Source organism: Hylaeus volcanicus, chromosome 4, assembly GCF_026283585.1.
Source record: "Hylaeus volcanicus isolate JK05 chromosome 4, UHH_iyHylVolc1.0_haploid, whole genome shotgun sequence".
NCBI classification, from domain to species: domain Eukaryota; kingdom Metazoa; phylum Arthropoda; class Insecta; order Hymenoptera; family Colletidae; genus Hylaeus; species Hylaeus volcanicus.
The window spans coordinates 27,206,614-27,225,369 of record NC_071979.1 but is presented as its reverse complement, the minus strand read 5'-3'; the positions used below and the strand labels follow the sequence as shown (position 1 = coordinate 27,225,369).

Sequence of the window (18,756 nt, the reverse complement as noted above, 5' to 3'; positions counted from 1 at the left end):
GAAGAAGAAGAAGAAGAAGAAGAAGAAGAAGAAGAAGAAGAAGAAGACGATTGGTAGCAGCATCGAAGAGAAAGATTGGAACGAGAGGGAAGAAACGTGTCTTTCAAGATCGTCGATTCGAAGAAAGTGAGAAACGAATCGAAGAAGGAACGAAGAGTGGCGATTGTGTGTGGAAAACAATGAAGAAAAAATATAAAACGCTGTCTGCGTTGATCATTTTGGGATTGAAATCGGATCTAAGAGCGAAGCTGGAACGAATGTGAGGATTTCTAAAAAATGATCAGAAAAAAATGTCTTTTTGAGAACAAAAAGCGCCAAAAAAAATCTGTGTATAAAGTCAGTCGAGAATGTGTATGCATGTGTGACAGAGGGGATGAATGAATGAGATGGATCGAGGAAAGGAAAGATGCGATAAGCATGGAGCAAGTGACAAAGAAGACGAATATTGATAAGAAGAAGAAAGAAAACAGAAGCGTTGGTGTGCAATAATCGTCAGGAATGGTTTTTATCAACTTCCTGGCGCGAAAGTTCAAAGACAAGTCGATGGAAGAACAAATTTTTGGTTCCTCTTCCGTCTGCGGACAAAGTATATGCGAGGATCTTTTTTAGAAAGACGGAAGGAGAAGTTTCCGATGCTATTCGCGAAACGTTTCTCAAAATTGACTTCATTGAAGAAAATATTTCTGTACAGCACAATTACATACACACAAGCGTAAAGATACACATCCATATGACACGTATGTACATAACGCGACAGAAGCGCAGGAGAAACAAATAGAGCCGATTCGTAAAACGAAACGCGCGTTTATGTGAGTCACGTGTGCAGAAAACAAAAAAAAAAAGATCGATACAAACACCGGGCGCACATAACCTAACACTGTACAATTGCAAATAAACGATAGACGGAGAAGCGCAAAAGATTCCAAGCGGAGATACAAAATGGAGAGAAAGCTGTTTCTGTAACGGGTACGCCTGACAATTTTCGATTAAGGCCCCGTTACACAGGAAAGAAACACGGTACAACGCCGCGTTCCAAGTTTCTTTGGTGTTTACTTAAACGCAGATGGAGCCACTTTATGAACAAAATGAAAGATGAAGGAGAACAACAGGAGAAAATTTGTAACGTTTCCATAGTATCGCAAACGATCCTTTCTGTTCCTTGTCCCCGTCTCGTTTTTCCCAAACTTTTTCCCTACACGCTTTTCTTTGATACTAGTGAAACAAGAACATGGCAAGCCACGCTACGAAGCTACCTAGCTTCACCTCTTCACGACTACCCAACGAGAATCATCTTTAGTTTCCGTTTCCACCTTATACCTCAACAAGTCTTATGCATATCCCGTCCACAATTTCCTTTTACTACACCCTTTTTCTTTAGGGCCCTTCTCAGGGCCCGCAAATGCATCATCTACGGAGCATCAATCTCTTGGATCAACATGAATAGAAAATCTGTCCTTTTCAGGACAATCTATTAAAAACTGTCCTTTTCAGGACAATATATCACAGCTGCCATTTTTGGCTAAGCTTTTCAGGAACTTATCCTTCGTAAGGACAAAATTAATCCTGCCTCAAAATAAAAGAAAATAAAATTTGTGTCTGGATAAAATCCCATTGCACCCGAATTGCTTGTGTCCCTTCTAGGGGTGCGTCGCAAACTTTAAATTTTCAGCCTGGCCAGCCTGTATTTTGGTGCGTATAATGTTAATCTTTCCAAATTTTAACGATTTAATGTACATAACCCCTAACCACATCTTTGTTGCAGTTCTGTAAGTTTTATACGACACATGTTTGATTTCCTTTGAAAATTGATAACTATTGCTGACGCAACAGTTTGCGGTACGAACGGGTAAGTATTGTTCAGCGTGACTTAAGCACATTTGCGTAAAAACCTCAGAAGGCCATGGAAGATAACCGGTATGGAACGTTCAGGAAGTATGTCGCGTCACTCGCGTCACGTTTCGCTAGAAAAACAAGCTAGTTTTACCGTATCGACACGACGTACTTTTCTGACAAGATTCCATTTTTTGTATCGTCGTCAAGTGTTACGATATAAACTGATCAACGTTAGTAAATGTAATTTTTTGAAACTAGAATCTTTATTACTTTTATAGATCATCATGTGTCGAAAAAGATCGAAGTCACGTTTTAAAAAGTTACGCTAAGTTTATAATTTGTTTTTTAACAGTGAGTAATTCATTCAATAATGTTCAATTTAATATTACAATTGAGTTACGTAACCTATTCGCGTACTAAATAGGAAGAATGAGCCTCGATGGATTTGGAACGACCACAAAAAATACTCCTAGCGATAAATACGCTACAAGCATGAAAAATTAAGTGACTTTAATAAACTATTTTCGATCGTTCAGCCGATGCATGTTTCATTTCGCAGTATAATCTTGTAGTTGTCCCACCAGACAGCTACAGTGTGGTATACGAATGCTCGGGCAATGCCCTACCAAGATTAGCATGTATACGTGTGCATTCGCACAAGAACGCTTTATTATAGCAGACAAATCTAGCTGTATTAAGATATCTGTCTTTCTAACTTTTTTATTCATTTATTCTGATAAGATTGTAAGAAGTTAATCTGCCTTCACACGATCTTCTTTCGTATCGATTAAATGTAATGAAATACAGTATATGCACTGAAATTCGCGACGGACAGTGAACTCGAAACTTAATGGAAACGGTGCGAAGATTGATGGCCTTGTTTTGTTGCTTATACGAATCAGTAGTCAGACGTTGAACGAAAGCAAGAAGAAAAAAGTCTGCTTATCGATTCTCTTTTCTCAATATTGTTTTACGCACGTACTTGTAGCCTGCAAATATTTGCCTTGTATTTTAAAACTTCATGACGCGCGCAACCGTGTCGTTTAGTATGACTAATCGAAAAGACAAAGTCATGCCTCAAAAACTGAAAGGAAGAGCGTGACGAGCATAACTGTATTTTATAGAAGAGAAATCGATTGGTCGCTGTGAGTCATGTTTCGCTATTAAAACTTGATCGTATCAATCGTGGAATTTTCATGAATATATTTTTATATCGAAGACCAAGTGTTAATAAATATATTTTTAAGTAATAACACGGACAAGATTCTTCCATTTCTAACTCGTTACTGTTTCTCAGGCTTAGAAGTACCGTAAGTTCTTCAACTTTCTAGAATTGACCATAGTAGTAGGTCACGTCGAACCGTCTTAAGCTTTCACTTAGCTATAGCGTCTAAAGTAATCGAGACTTACAAAAAGATCGATAAGTATGTACACTAACTACATATATCCTCTAACTCCTTGTTTTTTTAGTGTTTCATATTCCATTATTTTCTTAAACTACTGATCTTATTTCATTGTATTTTTGGGCCCACATTCTTTAGTCGTGCATTTCCGCAATAAACACGTTACGTTATTTTTGGGCAATGAAATATGGACTTCGAAGTTGTCCTGATATATCTATACAAATCGTGGGCACGAAATGTCTGATGAAATAATCATGTGTTATTAATATCGCGGGTTAATTTTAACGTGTATTGTTATATTCATTGAGGGAAAACTGAAAATGAAACATTGTTGCTAGCCCGTGTAGGAAATGAATTTTTTTAAAACCACAGAGTACTTTTATACAAAAGTAATATATTTTATTCCAATAAATATACATTTGTTTTATAATGTGTATTGTAAAAAAAAACAGCGTTTATATATAATATAACTTTTAAGTTAAATAAACGAACTTCGTTAGATAATTTTTTAAGCAAAATACTGTTAGAATAATTGTCGCGGAATCTTCCAGATTTCTATATTTCCGTGGGTGTCGCCTATGGCCAACAAGTCTCTGCAAAAAAAATGTATAAATAACGTAATTCTATTTTCCGATCTAATCGAATAACTTACAAGAACTTACTTTTTAGAATTGACGCGTAAGCAGCTGGCGTTTTCCCTACCAGGTGTTTCAAATTTCACATTTGTTACAGGTCTACCATCGGTGATATTGTACAATTTTATGTTCGAGCCAGCCCCATAAGTTGCCAATACATCCTGATTCCCGATCATCCACGTAAATCCTACGATAGTATTTTCAAAGGAAATCGAGCGCAGGCACGAATGCTGAACAGTACGAACAAATATTTATTCTTGAGAAATTCAAAGTATTCGAGTGATTTTTATAAATAAAATCCGTACCTCCTCGAAATCGTATATACGCATCTCCCTATCTGTGCCAGCAGTGACGAACAAGTCACGAGTAGGAGAGCATTTAACGCAAGTAATGCTACCTTCGTGTCTGTCGTATTCGTCTACTACAGGATCCATAAGAGTTTCATCTCCTGTAATTAATAAAGAGAAATAATGACATAGTACAAGAATATCAGTAGAATACATACCTTCGATAGGAGCGACGCGCTCTACGCTGCACTTGTATATTCCACCACATAAAGTGCCTACAATGAAAAATACAGTATCCCTAGATAAAAAGTCAAAGCTGGTGATACACAATCCAGATTCAACGGCGCGTTCACGAGTTCCACCCGCACTGCGCGGTCTTGAACTCTCTATTGGATTGTGTTCTTTGGCTACTTTGAATCTAAATAAGGTACAATGTATACAAAAATATTCACATATGTATATATATATATATATACTATCTCTGAATAGTCTTTGAGAAAATAATTACCGTTTGTATGAACGAGCAATGGTAAAGTTAGCCCCCATTCTATGAAAAAAAATGTATCCATCTTTGCCAGAGCTTACTAGCAAGGACACATCATTTACAGTTCTTGCTTTCCAGTACACTTGAGACACTGAATCTCCATGAGTGCACACAGCTGTTGGTGTCACTGATACATCATCTCTCAAGTTCCAAACGAGAACATCACCTTTATAACAATTATATAGAGATTTTAATCTATAAACATAAGTTTATTTGAAAATTTAGTAAGTTACCATTGAACAAGCCAGCTGCTATAATGGATGGTTCATTTGGATGGTAAGCCAAGGATGTGATACATGAATTAGTTTCTAACGTTTTACTTGGAGTATTAAGGAAGTCATTGTCCTTTGTTTGGCTGTATAAGTGTATCTTAGACAGATGATCACACCATGTTTCATGGTAAGGAATGCCATGGGAAACAGCTAATGTTCCTCCTCCGATGCTCCAACACATATCGCTTACTTTCATCTGGAAGTACATATAAATTCAACAAAATTATATAAAATATTAATAATTATAAATGAATAGTCGGTACCGGTGTATCTGCTTCAGTACTGTTAATTTTTTGCAATAGCTGGGTGCTTGCAAGCGAATCCTCACTAGTTTTTGGGTCAGAATCTTCGAATGCATTTGTTCCATATGCCTCATCTAGAGCTTCTATTATACTTGGTGTAACTCTATTCAAAAATTGAACCAATTTTTGATAGTCCACGGTAGGCTCCTTTTTTTCCTCGATTACAGTTTGAGTCTAAAACGAGAAATATTTATTCATTCGTCGTTCGTACATTTACAAATGTATTTACAAGTACCTCGATGCTTCTCGTTTCAATTGTTTGCACGGGATTTTGATCACAAATAATCTCAGTTGTCTGAACAGTCGTCGATAATTGCGACCTAGAAAACAATAACAATTAAAGCAAAAAATGACAGATTCTACGATCAAATATATGATAATAAAACAACGTACTTTGTGGGTGATAATTGCGAATCGAAACTCACAGAATCGAGGGTACGATCAGTAAACATTATTAAATAGAACGTGTGTTGCTCTTGGGACTTGTTTAGAAGTAGTTTGAATATTTCAATCGTTGATGAAATCAAAAATAAGAAGTAAAGTTAAAAACAAGTGTTTGAGTGCGTCTAAAAAAGCCACACGAAGTGGCGCCATCGGTGGGAAAATGCCCAAGTTTGTCGAAAAAATAGTTCTTTTCGTTCGCGCTAGATGGCGTCGTCAACTTACACAGTCGCCATCTAGCGTCAATAATGGAAACTAATTTTACTACAAACTTGGGTGTTTTCTCACCGATAGCGCCACTGGTGTTAAACTCGCTCACTGAGCCGCTCAGTGAGCGATGGCCTTTCTGGATGCACCCAATTAGAAGTTTGCCGCTCAGGGGAAGGGGAGGGGATGCGTTTGGCGTGTCGTATTCCCCTCAAACGAAACGAATTAATGAACCTCTGTGTACATAATACCATTTTTATAAGTCTATTGTTGATTTTTGTAAGAGAGCGCATTTGTTTAAAGGAGATTTTCCTGCTGATATAATGTTAACCTGCGTAGCGCGTGACTGTCTTTCGAATCAGGATACGAAAGTCGACCGAAGAAACATTTTATTTTTCCCTTTTCCCGACGATATTGCGTGAGTATTTGTTATTCTTGTCTCTTAACAACCTACAGCGTATAATGTTTGTATACATTATTCGACGTTTTCAGTCAAAGGAATCAGTGGATAAGGAATTGTCAGTTAGATGACACCTCTACAAATGATAAGCCACTCTACCTTTGCGAACTGCATTTCGAGCAGATGGATTTTACAAGTTTAAAGGAACTGAAACCTAATTCTGTCCCAACTGTTTTCGATAAATTAGAAGGTATCCACAACAGTGACAAACGCCTGTTTGTTTATTAAACTTTTTAGAAAGAACAATGTTAAATTTGTTGCAGAAGGACAGAGAAAACGGAAAGCTGATAGTGTACCCGAAACTGAATTGTCTAAAAGTCCACCTTTAAAACAGAAAAAATTAAACGAGGATTCTTCTAGTTTAATAACTCCAGTTAAAAGTCCTTGCACCCAGCTAATAGCTAATGTAAAGAATGTTACTGTATTTTTAAGTTTCAAGTGCTCGGTATGAAAGATTACTCAGCAAATGCGATGTTACAGGTTGAAGAAACAAATGATGTAGATAAGATGGATATATCTATTGATCATGATATATCCATAAATGGATCTGCCCTTTTAAGATCTGAATTATATCACGATGTGGAAATAGGTAAAAAACAATATCGTTTAACAATACAAATAGACAAAATATATGGTAGACCATGTCCAAGGTCAAGGAAGCTCATGATATTGGCACAGTTGAAGAAGGAAAAGTTACAACTTACTAAAAGTATAATAGATATGGGTCAGAGAGATCAGTCTTTACAGAAAGGTAATAGAAAGGCCGTTTGCGTGAAAGGCGGTTGTAAATTAAAAAAATCTGTGTACGAATCGAAGCCAGCTTTTCAGTGTGAACACTGCGATAAGTATTACATAATGAAGAAGTGTGACAATCCAGCAGAGAAGAATAATATCTGTGCTATATGTTACAAGACTTTTCCATCTTCACAGTCCCTGTACCTTCACACTAAAACTCATTTTACATGCGACATGTGCCAAACAGAGTGTAGCTCGCAAGTGACTTACGATAAACATGTAAGATTACACGTTAGTACGGACCCGTTGTATCCGTATAAGTGTCATCAATGTACAGAAATATTTGAACTCAAAGAGGACGCGAGGCAACATTATTTAATCGTACATCCAACCATAAAATTACAAAATACAATTTTGCAAGTAACAGCGTCGCCTTTAACTCAACAAATACCTCAACAACAAGATTATCGTTGCATCAGTTGTAACATAACATTTAGGAACGAACACGCTTATAGGTAGGCTTCATTGTCGTAAGAATATGTTTCGAATCACCGTTCCATCGATCGATTGTAATTTATTGATATTTTTACAGAAACCATATAAGTTGTCATAAAAAGAAAGAAGGTTTAAGGTGTAGCATCAGCGAGACCAATAATATATTTCCAGTACCCAACCCCCTAACTGGTAGTCAAATAGGTATTCTTCGAGCCGTAAAGTTTACCTGCAGAGTATGCTCCATGGAATTCGACAACGTTGGCGAGGTCGACAGACACACGAGAACACACCTAGAAGAAGAAAACGAAGAGGAACGCAAGTGTAATATTTGTAAAAAACTGTTTAAAACGAGTGCACAGTTTAACGAACATTTAAAGTTTCATTTGTCACGTACGCATTCTTGTCCTGTATGTTCCAAAGCTTTTATCAACAGAACTACACTGAAAATACATTTAAAGACGCATGGTGAAGCATAGGATCCTAGTAATAAATTTATCGAACAATTTTAGCGCGGTTGTGTCAAATTTCGATTCGTGAATGTTTCAGAAATCGAGTGTTTAGTCGGTGCGTCCGCCTAAGGTATCTATGAGTGGAAATCTTCTGTATAACGAGTTTACATTGTACGATGGGTCAATAACACATTTAATGTTCGGTTTGCTCGTATTGTTATATATAAATGTATATATTTGCGAATTTTCGTGTTGTGCGAGATTTGCTTTCGTTGTTATTTAATATTTCCGTTACATATTTTTGAATGTTTGTACCAAACGATGAGAAATGGAAGAGATAAACAAAAGACTTAGGAACCAAATTAAAATGAATAAATCAGAAGCATAAAAAATACGTTTCCGCGTTGTTATCTTTAAAAAAAAGGTGATCTTATATAACTTGGTTAACAAAAACTTTTGATAGAAAATTCAAATTCCAGTTGAAGCCGAAACTGGTTAGTGGGCAGACTAGTAAGTAAACCCTTAAACTACTCTATAGTATCTACAAATGCTTCTAATGAACTTTAATTTAATTAATTAAAAAGAAATTTAAATTTCCCGCGGGAAATTGGTGTCGCCATCTAGCGGCGAACGTCCGAACTATTTTCGGAGTACGATCAGCGCCTCTATCGGTAAAATGCTCAAGTTTGTCGTGGTATAGTTCCCACTGTCAACGCTAGATGGGGCCATTTGTTCGTTTTAATTAAAAAATAAAGAATAAAGGGTTAAAAATGGGTTTCCATTCAAATTTTAACATTACGAATCTTGTTCACCTATTTGTTATTGGATATAATAAAAAAAACTTGGACGAAACAAATGGCTCCATCTAGCGTTGACAGTGGGAACTATTTCACGACAAACTTGAGCGTTTTCCCGATAGAGGCTGCTGATCATACTCCGAAATTAGTTCGGACGTTCGCCGCAGGATAGCGACACTAATTTACCGCGGGAAATTTGAATTCATTTGTATTCAAATACCGGGAATCCACCAGAGAAACTATCATGGTTAAAAAATTTTAAGTAAAAAGGTTAGCGTACGTTAAATATCTTCACTGATAACAAATCTTATGTTTGTATATCTGTTGCAGTGCGCGTCGGATCTATCCTGAAGGATCGGAGGAGGAAGATGAACGTCGGAACGTGAAACATCGTCGAAGATCAATGAAGCCACCGCAGATTCATCGAAGAATGAAAATAAAAGAGAAACGGGCTCCTTTCAGGTGTAGTCCAGATCTTTGCTAGGCCGAATGATCTTGATGTTACCGAAAGAGACGCTCAGGAGTCATTGGCAATGCGAAAGGGGGCGGCGGTCTGGGGTAAGGGGAGGATGGAAACGAGGGCAAACGACCCGAACCAAAAGGGAGCCGACGCCCAATGACGGGAACAATCGGCACCCGATGTTCACGGTTCATCCTGTCAACGGGGACCACTTCAAACGTAGCCGTCCTCAATGTGTTTATTTGGCCAACGTCAAATTTACTCGTGGAGAAGCAGAGCTCTCTTACCGTAGCTGTCGTCGGCAACACCTTGCTGCCCTGTGTCCTTCTACTCTAGCTGCTTTTCTCGCGTTTCGAGTAAAATCGGATCGTTTTGTCGCGCTCGATCATCGGCACTTGGGCGTGGCTCGTGTTCACCTATTGTCGGCGCCTCTGACTTTTCTCGGTTCGAGTACTTTCCGTTGTTCGCCTCTACGCTTTATAACGTACCGTAGCGATGTTGCAAACTTATGCCAAAGAAACTGAGGTCTTTGTAAACACCTCGGGGACACAAATAAACCATACGTACGTACATACTGGTATACTAATATCATACGATAACGTACTATCCTAAAATTAGTCGAAGGAGGAAAGGCTGATAAAGAATATCGTACAATTTTATTGTAAAATCTTACAGGAGGTTGTTGTCGCTATAGTATCTGTATCTATAGTTTAGGTAGGAATTATAAAAATTTACAAGAGTACCAGGCAGGATTTCCATCCCCTTCTATATGGGGTGTCCTTTAACTCGCATTAAAGTCTTAAGTACGCGCCTGCACGTATTTAGTAACGGTTTGTCAGCCTAGAAATAGGGACCGCGGTTGGCCAGGTATCACGGAAACGAAGAAAAGCGCTCTATAAATTCGCCATGGTTTTCCACAGTAGCTAAGCGAACAACTTCGTGCGCACGCTGTTCATACACGTCCTCCGTGAAAATTAAGGGCAACGGAGGGCTGTCGCGTGACAAATCGCGCGATTCTCCGTGAACGACCGGAGAATACTGCGCGTAGAACCAACACCACCGAGTACATTTTAATCTGGTCCCACTCGAAATACGCATGGGTGTCGACAGGGATCGTTTTAGAACTGCCAAATTTATTACTCGTTAGACCGAAACTGTTTAGGAGCTGAAGAGGATTTCACAAGGAGGATCTCCAAGTAGGCGAATCTAATTTCTTCGGATCTATTTTACATAAGAAAAATTGTTATATCAATTTCACTTTTAATACATGCCAAATACAAGCCAATATAACAGTACAAGTCCGATCAAACATCTTGATAATTTCCAGACAATTGTACACTTTGATAAACCTTGAAAGAGAAAAAGAATTCTAATCTTTAAAAGTTGATCATTCCATCAAAACATCTCCGAGCAACTCGTTTCACGCTATTAGCGAATTTTCAACCCTCCTAGCCACCTTCCAACATGAATTCCAAGCATGTCGATCGATTTGCTTCGTCGAATTTTCGTGCGGTTTCTTCTTTTCGCAGAGGCGTCCGAGCACGACGATAGAAGCATCAATACGTAGCGCGCCGAAAAGGGACGTCCTGTGGCGAAATTTGCACGCGGCACTTGCTCGAATGTTCCGTCAAAGGGTTGTTCGGTTATGCTAATTCACAGTGGCAATGATCGGCATTCGCTGTTGGAAGCTGTTTCCCAATTGTCCACGATCTATTCGGCGTCAAAGCATCCGACGCGACGCAGCTGCGTCGGGGTTTCTCCTTGCATCGTTTTCGAAAATTCGAGGTCACGATACGCTTTTGCTTTTAATATTTCGTTTTGTATTCCGCATAACTCGAGCAACGTAACGTCGTAGTCGTAGAATGTTTACGATTACAAATTATTACAATTACGATTTATAATTTTTCAACGGGGTATTTGTACGTGTATCGAGTGTATTATTTCCATATTCAGTTTACGATATATTGGCGATACTGTAAGTGATAGAATCCGATCACTGCATAAAGAAATGTACGTCCCCTCTCTTTTTGGTGACAAACGACTCCGTACGATAACGTTGCTTCGAACGATACAAAAGTACGTATAAAATGAACGTTCTCTTTAGTCATGCTTTCACGGCGAGGGAAAGCATTGTGAAACCACAGGACCACGCGTGCACGTGCTCTTGTAAAACAGACGACCGTCGAAGATGGTACTTGGAGGCGATTCCGTGGAACGGCGAAGAGAAAAGACGAAGAATGAAAAGTGAGACCGGGAAAGGCGCCTCTCTTTTCGTTGCGGGCACGGGCCATCTGGCAGACCGATCTTTTATAGGATCTATCTATTCCCGCGTCCTCTCTTCAATGAAGGACCCACTCGCGCGGAAGTCCCTGGCCCTTTTGATTAATGGCTGACGAGATAAACCGCCTCGTTTCCTCGATCGCGGCGGGACCACCAAAAACTTTCGAGTCGGACCATCTTCATCCAATATTTTAACAGCGACACTTATTTCGCGATTGCTTGGTTTTTGGCGACACGTATAGGTCCAAAAAAAAATTATCTTCCTACTAACCTGATAGCTTGCGTCTTATTTAACTTACCTCGAAAACTTTTCGACGCTTTCATTCGATCCTCGATGGATCCACCCTTTCCCACCCTGAAACGTCACCATCGAGGATCGGTAAACCGCGAAGTGGCGGCGACGGAGGGATCGTACGCGCATGCGTTCTCGGCTGGCTCGAGATGACAAAGACAACTTGTCGCTGCGGCGAGGGTAGGGAAAAAAAAAGTAGAATAAATCATTGGCGGGTACCAGGCGATGAATCCCGTTGGGTTCATTCGCGTGGAAGGGGCATAATCAAATTTCAGCCCGCCATGCAAGGGGCGGCGACTCTGCGGTTGTGCACACTTTCGAAGCTTTTCTGCTTACCAGGAGGGTGGGACTCGCTCGAGGGCTATTATGGGGCTTGCCTTTGCTTACCCTCTCGGCTACCATCGGACAGGCTGGGGGTTTTTACGCTCACCCAACCGTGTAGCCCGCGGATTGCATCCGACGTGACGCGACCGACGCCGACGTCTCGTGTGAACTGGAGACGGGATCGATTATTTATTAAACGAATTTGTTTCGTATCTACTTGGAATTTCTGTATCTCAATTATTTTACTAATTTAGACATTATTATCGATAGTTTATATGTTTTTGCATTTAGGCACGTCTTCGCCTAAATTCCCCACATTCCCCACGTTTTCGCTTGTCGTAAATATCTGCAGTCTGCAGAAACAATCATCGTTTATTCCTGTTATAGTAGTCGGAACAAACATTCGTGCGTTCGAACATGAAACTTGACCCTCTACTGGATGAATTCTGAAAGTGTATATACGTGCACTTTTTTTAATACAAATTTTTATTATTTTTATTTTATACATTTTATTTTTTCTAGCAAGTTTCTTAGATATTTTTTTTTTTCATTTGAGATACACCGGACCGCGGAATAGAAAGCCGCATGATCGATGACGGTCACCGCGATCGTTCAGAAATTTACTTCCCTATTGTTCAACGACACTCGGAGCTGTCGATCGTTCAATTCTAATCGCCCACGTGCTCTCGCGTCCACTGTTCGTCCTCGAGAGCACGGATTCGTCGGGAAAAAAATTCGTGGTTCCGCAAAATTGGGAAAAAAAAGTTCTATCGATATGTATCGACCTATCCATCACTTCTTATTGACAGAAGTACAAGAAGATTTGACGAGGCGCTCGCGCCGTACTTCAATTTTTTGCACTTCGATGGAGCTTACCGGTCCGGCGTGTCCAGAGTTCTGCAAAAAAATATTTCCTACGTGTACATTGCAAGTTGCAATTTAATATTTTCGAATCACGAATGTGGAAGACGATAGATATTTCGATAATAATAAATGTATCGTTTCGATGTTGAATTAAATTCAATTTTTTTCAGTATTATGTGTGTGTAATATGTTTCAAATTTTGTTTAGAATTAGAGATCTGTCTAAAGTATCTTCAATTCGTGTATTTTTAATTATAAGCACGCGTGTCCTTGGATGCATTTTGTGTATTAAACGTCAATTCGATAATCTGTTCGTTAGTGTACAGGACGATACCAATAGCTTTCAATTTGAAATTATTACCCATCGATATCGTCAAGGACGAACTCGAAGCATACCTGTTTCCAGAGGGTGTCCATTTAGTTTCTGTATTAATATCAGTGGTACGTAGAGTCACCTAAGAAAACAGTCGCAGGAACGGTTAACAAAGCCTATTTCTGCGTTGACCTTCGAAAGAATTCAAACGAAATTCGCGTAAGTCGAATTTTGAAAGGATTGGCTCGAGAAGGTCCATCCTGGACTGTTTCTTTGCGTCGCGAGCAGGAAACGCAAGCGTCGCTGTCGCTGAAATTTGATGGATCGCTCGTGAAATCCACCGTCAAGGATCCCTCGATCCGTCTTACTTTCCATCCTATACGTCATAACAACCAGTTGCCATTTTTCAAAAGACTTGGAGTCGTTTTGTCAAAAAATTTGCTTCCGTTCGGTCAGCGCTAATCCGCTTACCCTTGTACTACGCTATTTCGCGCAACGTTTCAAAAATTCAAGTTCAAGTTTTTGTGAAAATATTTTCTATATACAAATTTATTTCTTATTAAACCTATGTATCGTACAAAAATTTCACGAACCTTAAAATAGAATCGACCGAAATATACATTTTTGTTTACAATCATGCATCTTTGCTTAAAATTGGCATTTCTCGAACTATGAATGTTTCCTGTGGCACTCAAAGGACTAGTACTGTATCGCCGTAAAATCGCCAATGTTCCCCCTTTTCTCCTCGCGTTCTCGAAGAGTCCTGTTGTTTACCTCGCGTTTAGTTCGAGGTATCGTCCCCTGGCTATCGGTCACGTGAGCGAGACGAGGCGGATCCGCGGCCAGAACGGCTAGAAAAGTCGTTCGTGTCGGGACGAGAGCGTACAAAAGGGGACCAAACGGTATCAATGGTCCCGGGAGCTGGTTTTGTGCGATCGTTTGGACAGAAGGCCACGGGGGTTGCATCGGAGGAAGATAGGGCGAACTGGAGGCCCGACGCGACGCGACGTTTCGCTTCTGGAGGGTTGCCTACCAACTTTGAGTGTTACAATAAATCAACTCGCTTCTGCGGAGCTCCACCCTCGTAACTTCGTCGAAATTTATCCCACAGAGGACACGACGACCGTTTCATTGTGTTTAAAGTGCTTCCCGTTCGCGTACGAGCCGTATAAACAATTTATTGTTGCTTCCTGTCACGCGTACGCGTAATATCTCGATCGCTCCACGTGCGATTTCAGGCTGTATAAAATTAACGTTCGTTTCCAGGTTAGATACGTTACCCGAACGGAACGTTCCATGTATCCTGATGGCAATTAATTCCAGGCATTCTAACCGGGCAAGGGAGAAGGCGATGAAAACGATTAACCCTTTGCACTCGAGAGGTGACTCTCAGTCACCACAAGGTTTTCTTTAGATTTAATTTCTTTGGAACTCGAAGTGCCAATAAAATGACTGTCGTTGAGGCAAAGGCGACCCCTGATTCTCAAATCTCAAATTAGAGATCTCATTCGAGAAGTCGATATAATCTTAGCATTCGTGGCAATAGAATGCTAAGAAAGCATCTCGAGTTGCTGGTAGATATCAGAAAAAAATTCCTCGAGTTCAAAGGGTTAAGAATCCTCCTTGTCCAACCACGAGAGCGTTCTGTTTGTTACCGATTGTCGTAACGTCAAACGAATCGAATCGAGTCAATGATTGTAACAAGATGTACAGTGTCGTCGCGAATAGAATTTGTAAAAATGGCGATGGCTAGGTGGGTCCGATGGAGGTCGCAATTACTCGATTCCGTGTGTTTCGAGCTTCGTTTCTCCCATCTAGATCATCCTCCGTCGTCGTCCTCGCTGTCCTCCCTTTCTCTCAGCTCCTCGACCCAACAACCCTGGCGACAATAGCGAGCGCACCCCATAGCAGCGGGGAGCGATTAATTCTCGACAAAAGGGGACGCGTATCGCTCAGCAAGCCCTCGATAGGCCTACCCAAAGCCCATCTTTGCCTTACTACAGTAGGGTAGTTCGACACACTCCTTCTTCAGGGCTACCTTCGCCTCCGAACGGACCAATCCCAAATAGGGGGTGGGAACCTTCACTGGTATATAACCGGGGGTTGTGACCCGTCAGTGTAACAGTCGTCTTTGAATATTCGTGCCGATGCTACTCCTCGAGCCCCTTGCGAAAAACCACGTGCGTTAAAGACGAGAGAACGAGCCACGGAACCTCGAGTTCGATCGTCTTCGAAAAGCTTACGTTTCCATAAGAGTCCTCGCGTGAGTTCTTCGAGGGAACCACCATGTGCGAGCCGCGCAGCGCGAAATTCTTCAGGCCCTGGAACGTCAACGTCGACGATATAGCAAACATCGATCCTACCACGAGCGCGACTCGCGCGAACGACGAGAGGACCAGCGAGCGAGCAGTAAAGGAAGAAGGGAACGATGCTTTGTCGATATACGAAGAAAGCAGCGCGAATAGTTTGTCAGGAAACGAAGTTACATCGTGCGGTGTCGAATGTTCGCGACGACGCAGTGAATCGCCTGGAGAAACGTCCAGAGGATCGTGTTCGGCCAGCAGCGGGGATGTGCTCACCAGGAACAGTTTGGATGCGCTGGACAACTTCGCCATCGGCTCGACCACCAGCTTCTCGGTGACCTCCATGATTCGGAAGGATCTGGAGATGCCAGGGGTTCCAGGTCCGGAAGTCGGCGGTCGTTCGATTCCATCGACCGAGTACACGATGGAATGCCTCCAGAAAATGGCACTTCAGCACACGAACATGCTCGTCCCTCTGTGCGGTGGTTCTATGATGGTGCCAATGAACGTCGAGGCGAACATCCAAGCCTCAACGATCGCGACGACTGGACAGCCGTTCTTCTACGGGTTTCCCGGTGTTCCACATCTCCCTCAGGAGTTGTACTCTCCCTCGATGGAGCAAGCAGTCGAACTGATCCACAGGCAGGACGCGGTCGCCAAGCAAATGAAGAAACTGCGACCGAAGAAGTTCAGGTGCGAGCACTGCGACGTCGCGTTCAGCAATAACGGCCAGCTGAAAGGACACGTTCGCATACATACTGGTAAGACACGCTCGAATTATGTACAATTTTATTCGCGTCCCGTACGACGAGCTTAACCGACAATTTTGGACGAGTCTAAATAGATTTGTTTATCGAGGAAATGTTTCTTTGCAGAGGTATCTGATTACATTCAGGGGATATCGTTTAACGAGCTGACTGCCAGACAAATATTCTTGAAAATTTCTACTAGGATCGAATATTATCTTAGACTATTGGTATCGATTTTTGTAACTCCATCGAAATTCACGAGTTTCATTTAAATTCGTTTTCTTTGTTGTTCAACTTTCAGAATTATTTTTTGTTCACTTATTAATTGCACTTCATTCAATTGCAATTGGTACGAATATCTATCAGACTGACCCCAAATACGCACATCCGGCAATGAAATTGTTTTGGTTGCAGGCGAGAGACCCTTCAAATGCGACGCGGAGGGTTGCGGGAAGTCGTTCACCAGAAACGAGGAGCTGACGAGACACAAGAGGATCCACACTGGGCTAAGACCTCACGCCTGCGTCGTCTGCGGGAAATGCTTCGGTAGGAAGGACCACCTGAAGAAGCACATGAGGACGCACGAGAGTCGAGACCCTTATCGCATGGCTCTGGGAGCTTTCGCACTGGGACACGCGCTACCGCGAGGGCACGCTTTCCCTCCGTACGTCTATCACCCGATGTGACAAGACATCGACGACTAGATCGCAGTTATTTTTGTAAGATTAGGTTATTCCACAACGAGAATCCCTCCAATTCACTTTACATGGTTGGGGGGCGCGTAACAGGGCAGAATTTTTAGTCGATTAACAGAACACGAGTGAAAAATGACGAGTGAACATGTTCAAAAATGAACACGAAACAATGTTTTATTCTATGATTCGACTATTAACACAAATATCGATTAAATAATGCCATTTACGTACGCGTGCTCGTGACGACAATACGCGAAGAACGAATGACTCGATGTTATAGTATTTTTGTATATCGTATACCAGATTTTTGATATATCCCATCAGAGATTATCGTACAAATTGATAATCATCGCGCGATTGCCTTGTTGTAGTGGCTGTTCATTCGACGAAAGGTCATCGTCGAAGAGAATTGTATTTTTGATACTATGTGATATTTCTATTCCGTATTTGCGAGCCACGACCGGTGTCTTTATACTAGTCACGTTGAATATTTTTTAAAATGTAAATATTGTATCGAATATCAGATGTTTATATATTTATATATTTATTTACACGCGCAGCTGGCGCGGAGATTATAACATAACTGACGAATAAATTGTTATCTATTTTTCACACCGATACATCGCGTTGTTTTCGATGAAGAGTTCCTTCTCCCTTGATAAATAAACCAATTCGAAAACAGTCGAAAAACGCACACGCATCCCTTACGATATAAGGAAAATTTTGATTACTTTATGGGTTACATATTAAACTACGGAATCTTCGTAATTTGTTTAAAAATATTTGTAGTTTTGTACCGTCGAGAGCCACCACCATTTTCCTGTCAATTAAATCCAAGATGGCGTCAACCAGAAGCCTCTGCAACCCCCCATGAAAGAAATAGGGAACCCCCTTCCCTTGTTACGAAGCGAGTGTCAGGGAAGGGCTGGTTGTCAGGACGGGGAGGGGACGAGGGTTGCGCCCTTTTGCACTCCGGAAGGGACGTTTACCGCGTGCGAGACTATCTCTGCCCTTCATCCGATTTTTTTTCTCGCTTTAGATTACAATACGTTCTTGCGGGACAGCTCGTGGCCGCGTACATAAATGTTTCGGTCGATTTCAGGGTTGGAAGTCACGAGGGGTGGCCCCGAGAAAAAAAAACTCGACTTCAATTAATTCCCCTGGCAGACATCGCGCCGATTTTTTAATCTCATCCTATTGTAATAGAAATTGGCTATAATAGAATATTTATTATAGCCTCCACGAGTTACTTAATTCCCGACGAGAACACTTAACTTTATTTTTACTGACTTTTTCGCTATCTCGCTCGAATCTTTTGTTGTTCATTCGTGACCAGGACGTTCGATCGAGATATAGCGTTTCAATAATTAGTACAAGAGCACGATAACTGGTGCAGTAAAAACTGGGGAAAGCCAGACAGCTTAGGATTAAGTGCGTTAGATTTTCACACTTGGACACGGAGATTTTCGGTAGCATCCCTGGGCAGAGGCAACCCGCTGGGATATTCGTTCGAGCTCGTTGACACCCCCCTACGGATCCGCAGATATATGACACAGTGGCCTCCCGGACGTCTCTCTCTCTCTCTCTCTCTCTCTCTCTCTCTCTCTCTCTCTCTCT

At 41.1% G+C, this 18,756-nt stretch overlaps 3 protein-coding genes and 1 long non-coding RNA gene across 6 annotated transcripts; 3 read left to right on the top strand and 1 right to left on the bottom strand.

Moving 5' to 3' along the window:
• The first annotated feature begins 6 nt into the window (after positions 1-6).
• Positions 7-4,106, top strand: LOC128874528 (uncharacterized). The gene is made up of 3 exons (XR_008456659.1): positions 7-2,184; positions 2,258-3,143; positions 3,969-4,106. It is a non-coding gene; the product is annotated as an uncharacterized LOC128874528 (long non-coding RNA).
• On the bottom strand, positions 3,611-5,856 carry LOC128874527 (cytoplasmic dynein 2 intermediate chain 2-like). The gene is made up of 9 exons (XM_054119343.1): positions 5,670-5,856; positions 5,512-5,596; positions 5,238-5,450; positions 4,936-5,170; positions 4,667-4,868; positions 4,377-4,576; positions 4,177-4,319; positions 3,899-4,101; positions 3,611-3,829 (listed from the first exon to the last, which is right to left on the bottom strand). Exons 1-9 carry the CDS (start codon positions 5,726-5,728, stop codon positions 3,760-3,762), a joined length of 1,410 nt encoding a protein of 469 aa, XP_053975318.1. The 5' UTR covers positions 5,729-5,856; the 3' UTR covers positions 3,611-3,759.
• A 251-nt stretch (positions 5,857-6,107) lies between these two features.
• LOC128874696 (zinc finger protein 808-like) lies at positions 6,108-8,450 on the top strand. 3 transcript variants are annotated; one of them, XM_054119655.1, is made up of 6 exons: positions 6,108-6,342; positions 6,417-6,574; positions 6,648-6,790; positions 6,865-7,634; positions 7,712-7,935; positions 8,161-8,450. In XM_054119655.1, coding segments are annotated over exons 1-6 (1,392 nt in total). In that variant the 5' UTR covers positions 6,108-6,247; the 3' UTR covers positions 8,163-8,450. The 3 variants fall into 3 exon arrangements, with proteins under 3 accessions (XP_053975630.1, XP_053975629.1, XP_053975628.1); XM_054119654.1 differs by having other exon boundaries at positions 6,651-6,790; positions 7,712-8,450; XM_054119653.1 differs by having other exon boundaries at positions 6,109-6,342; positions 7,712-8,450.
• Positions 8,451-15,678: 7,228 nt separating this feature from the next.
• On the top strand, positions 15,679-17,130 carry LOC128875510 (zinc finger protein mnm-2-like). The gene is made up of 2 exons (XM_054121144.1): positions 15,679-16,456; positions 16,859-17,130. Exons 1-2 carry the CDS (start codon positions 15,679-15,681, stop codon positions 17,128-17,130), a joined length of 1,050 nt encoding a protein of 349 aa, XP_053977119.1.
• The last annotated feature ends 1,626 nt before the right edge of the window (positions 17,131-18,756 follow it).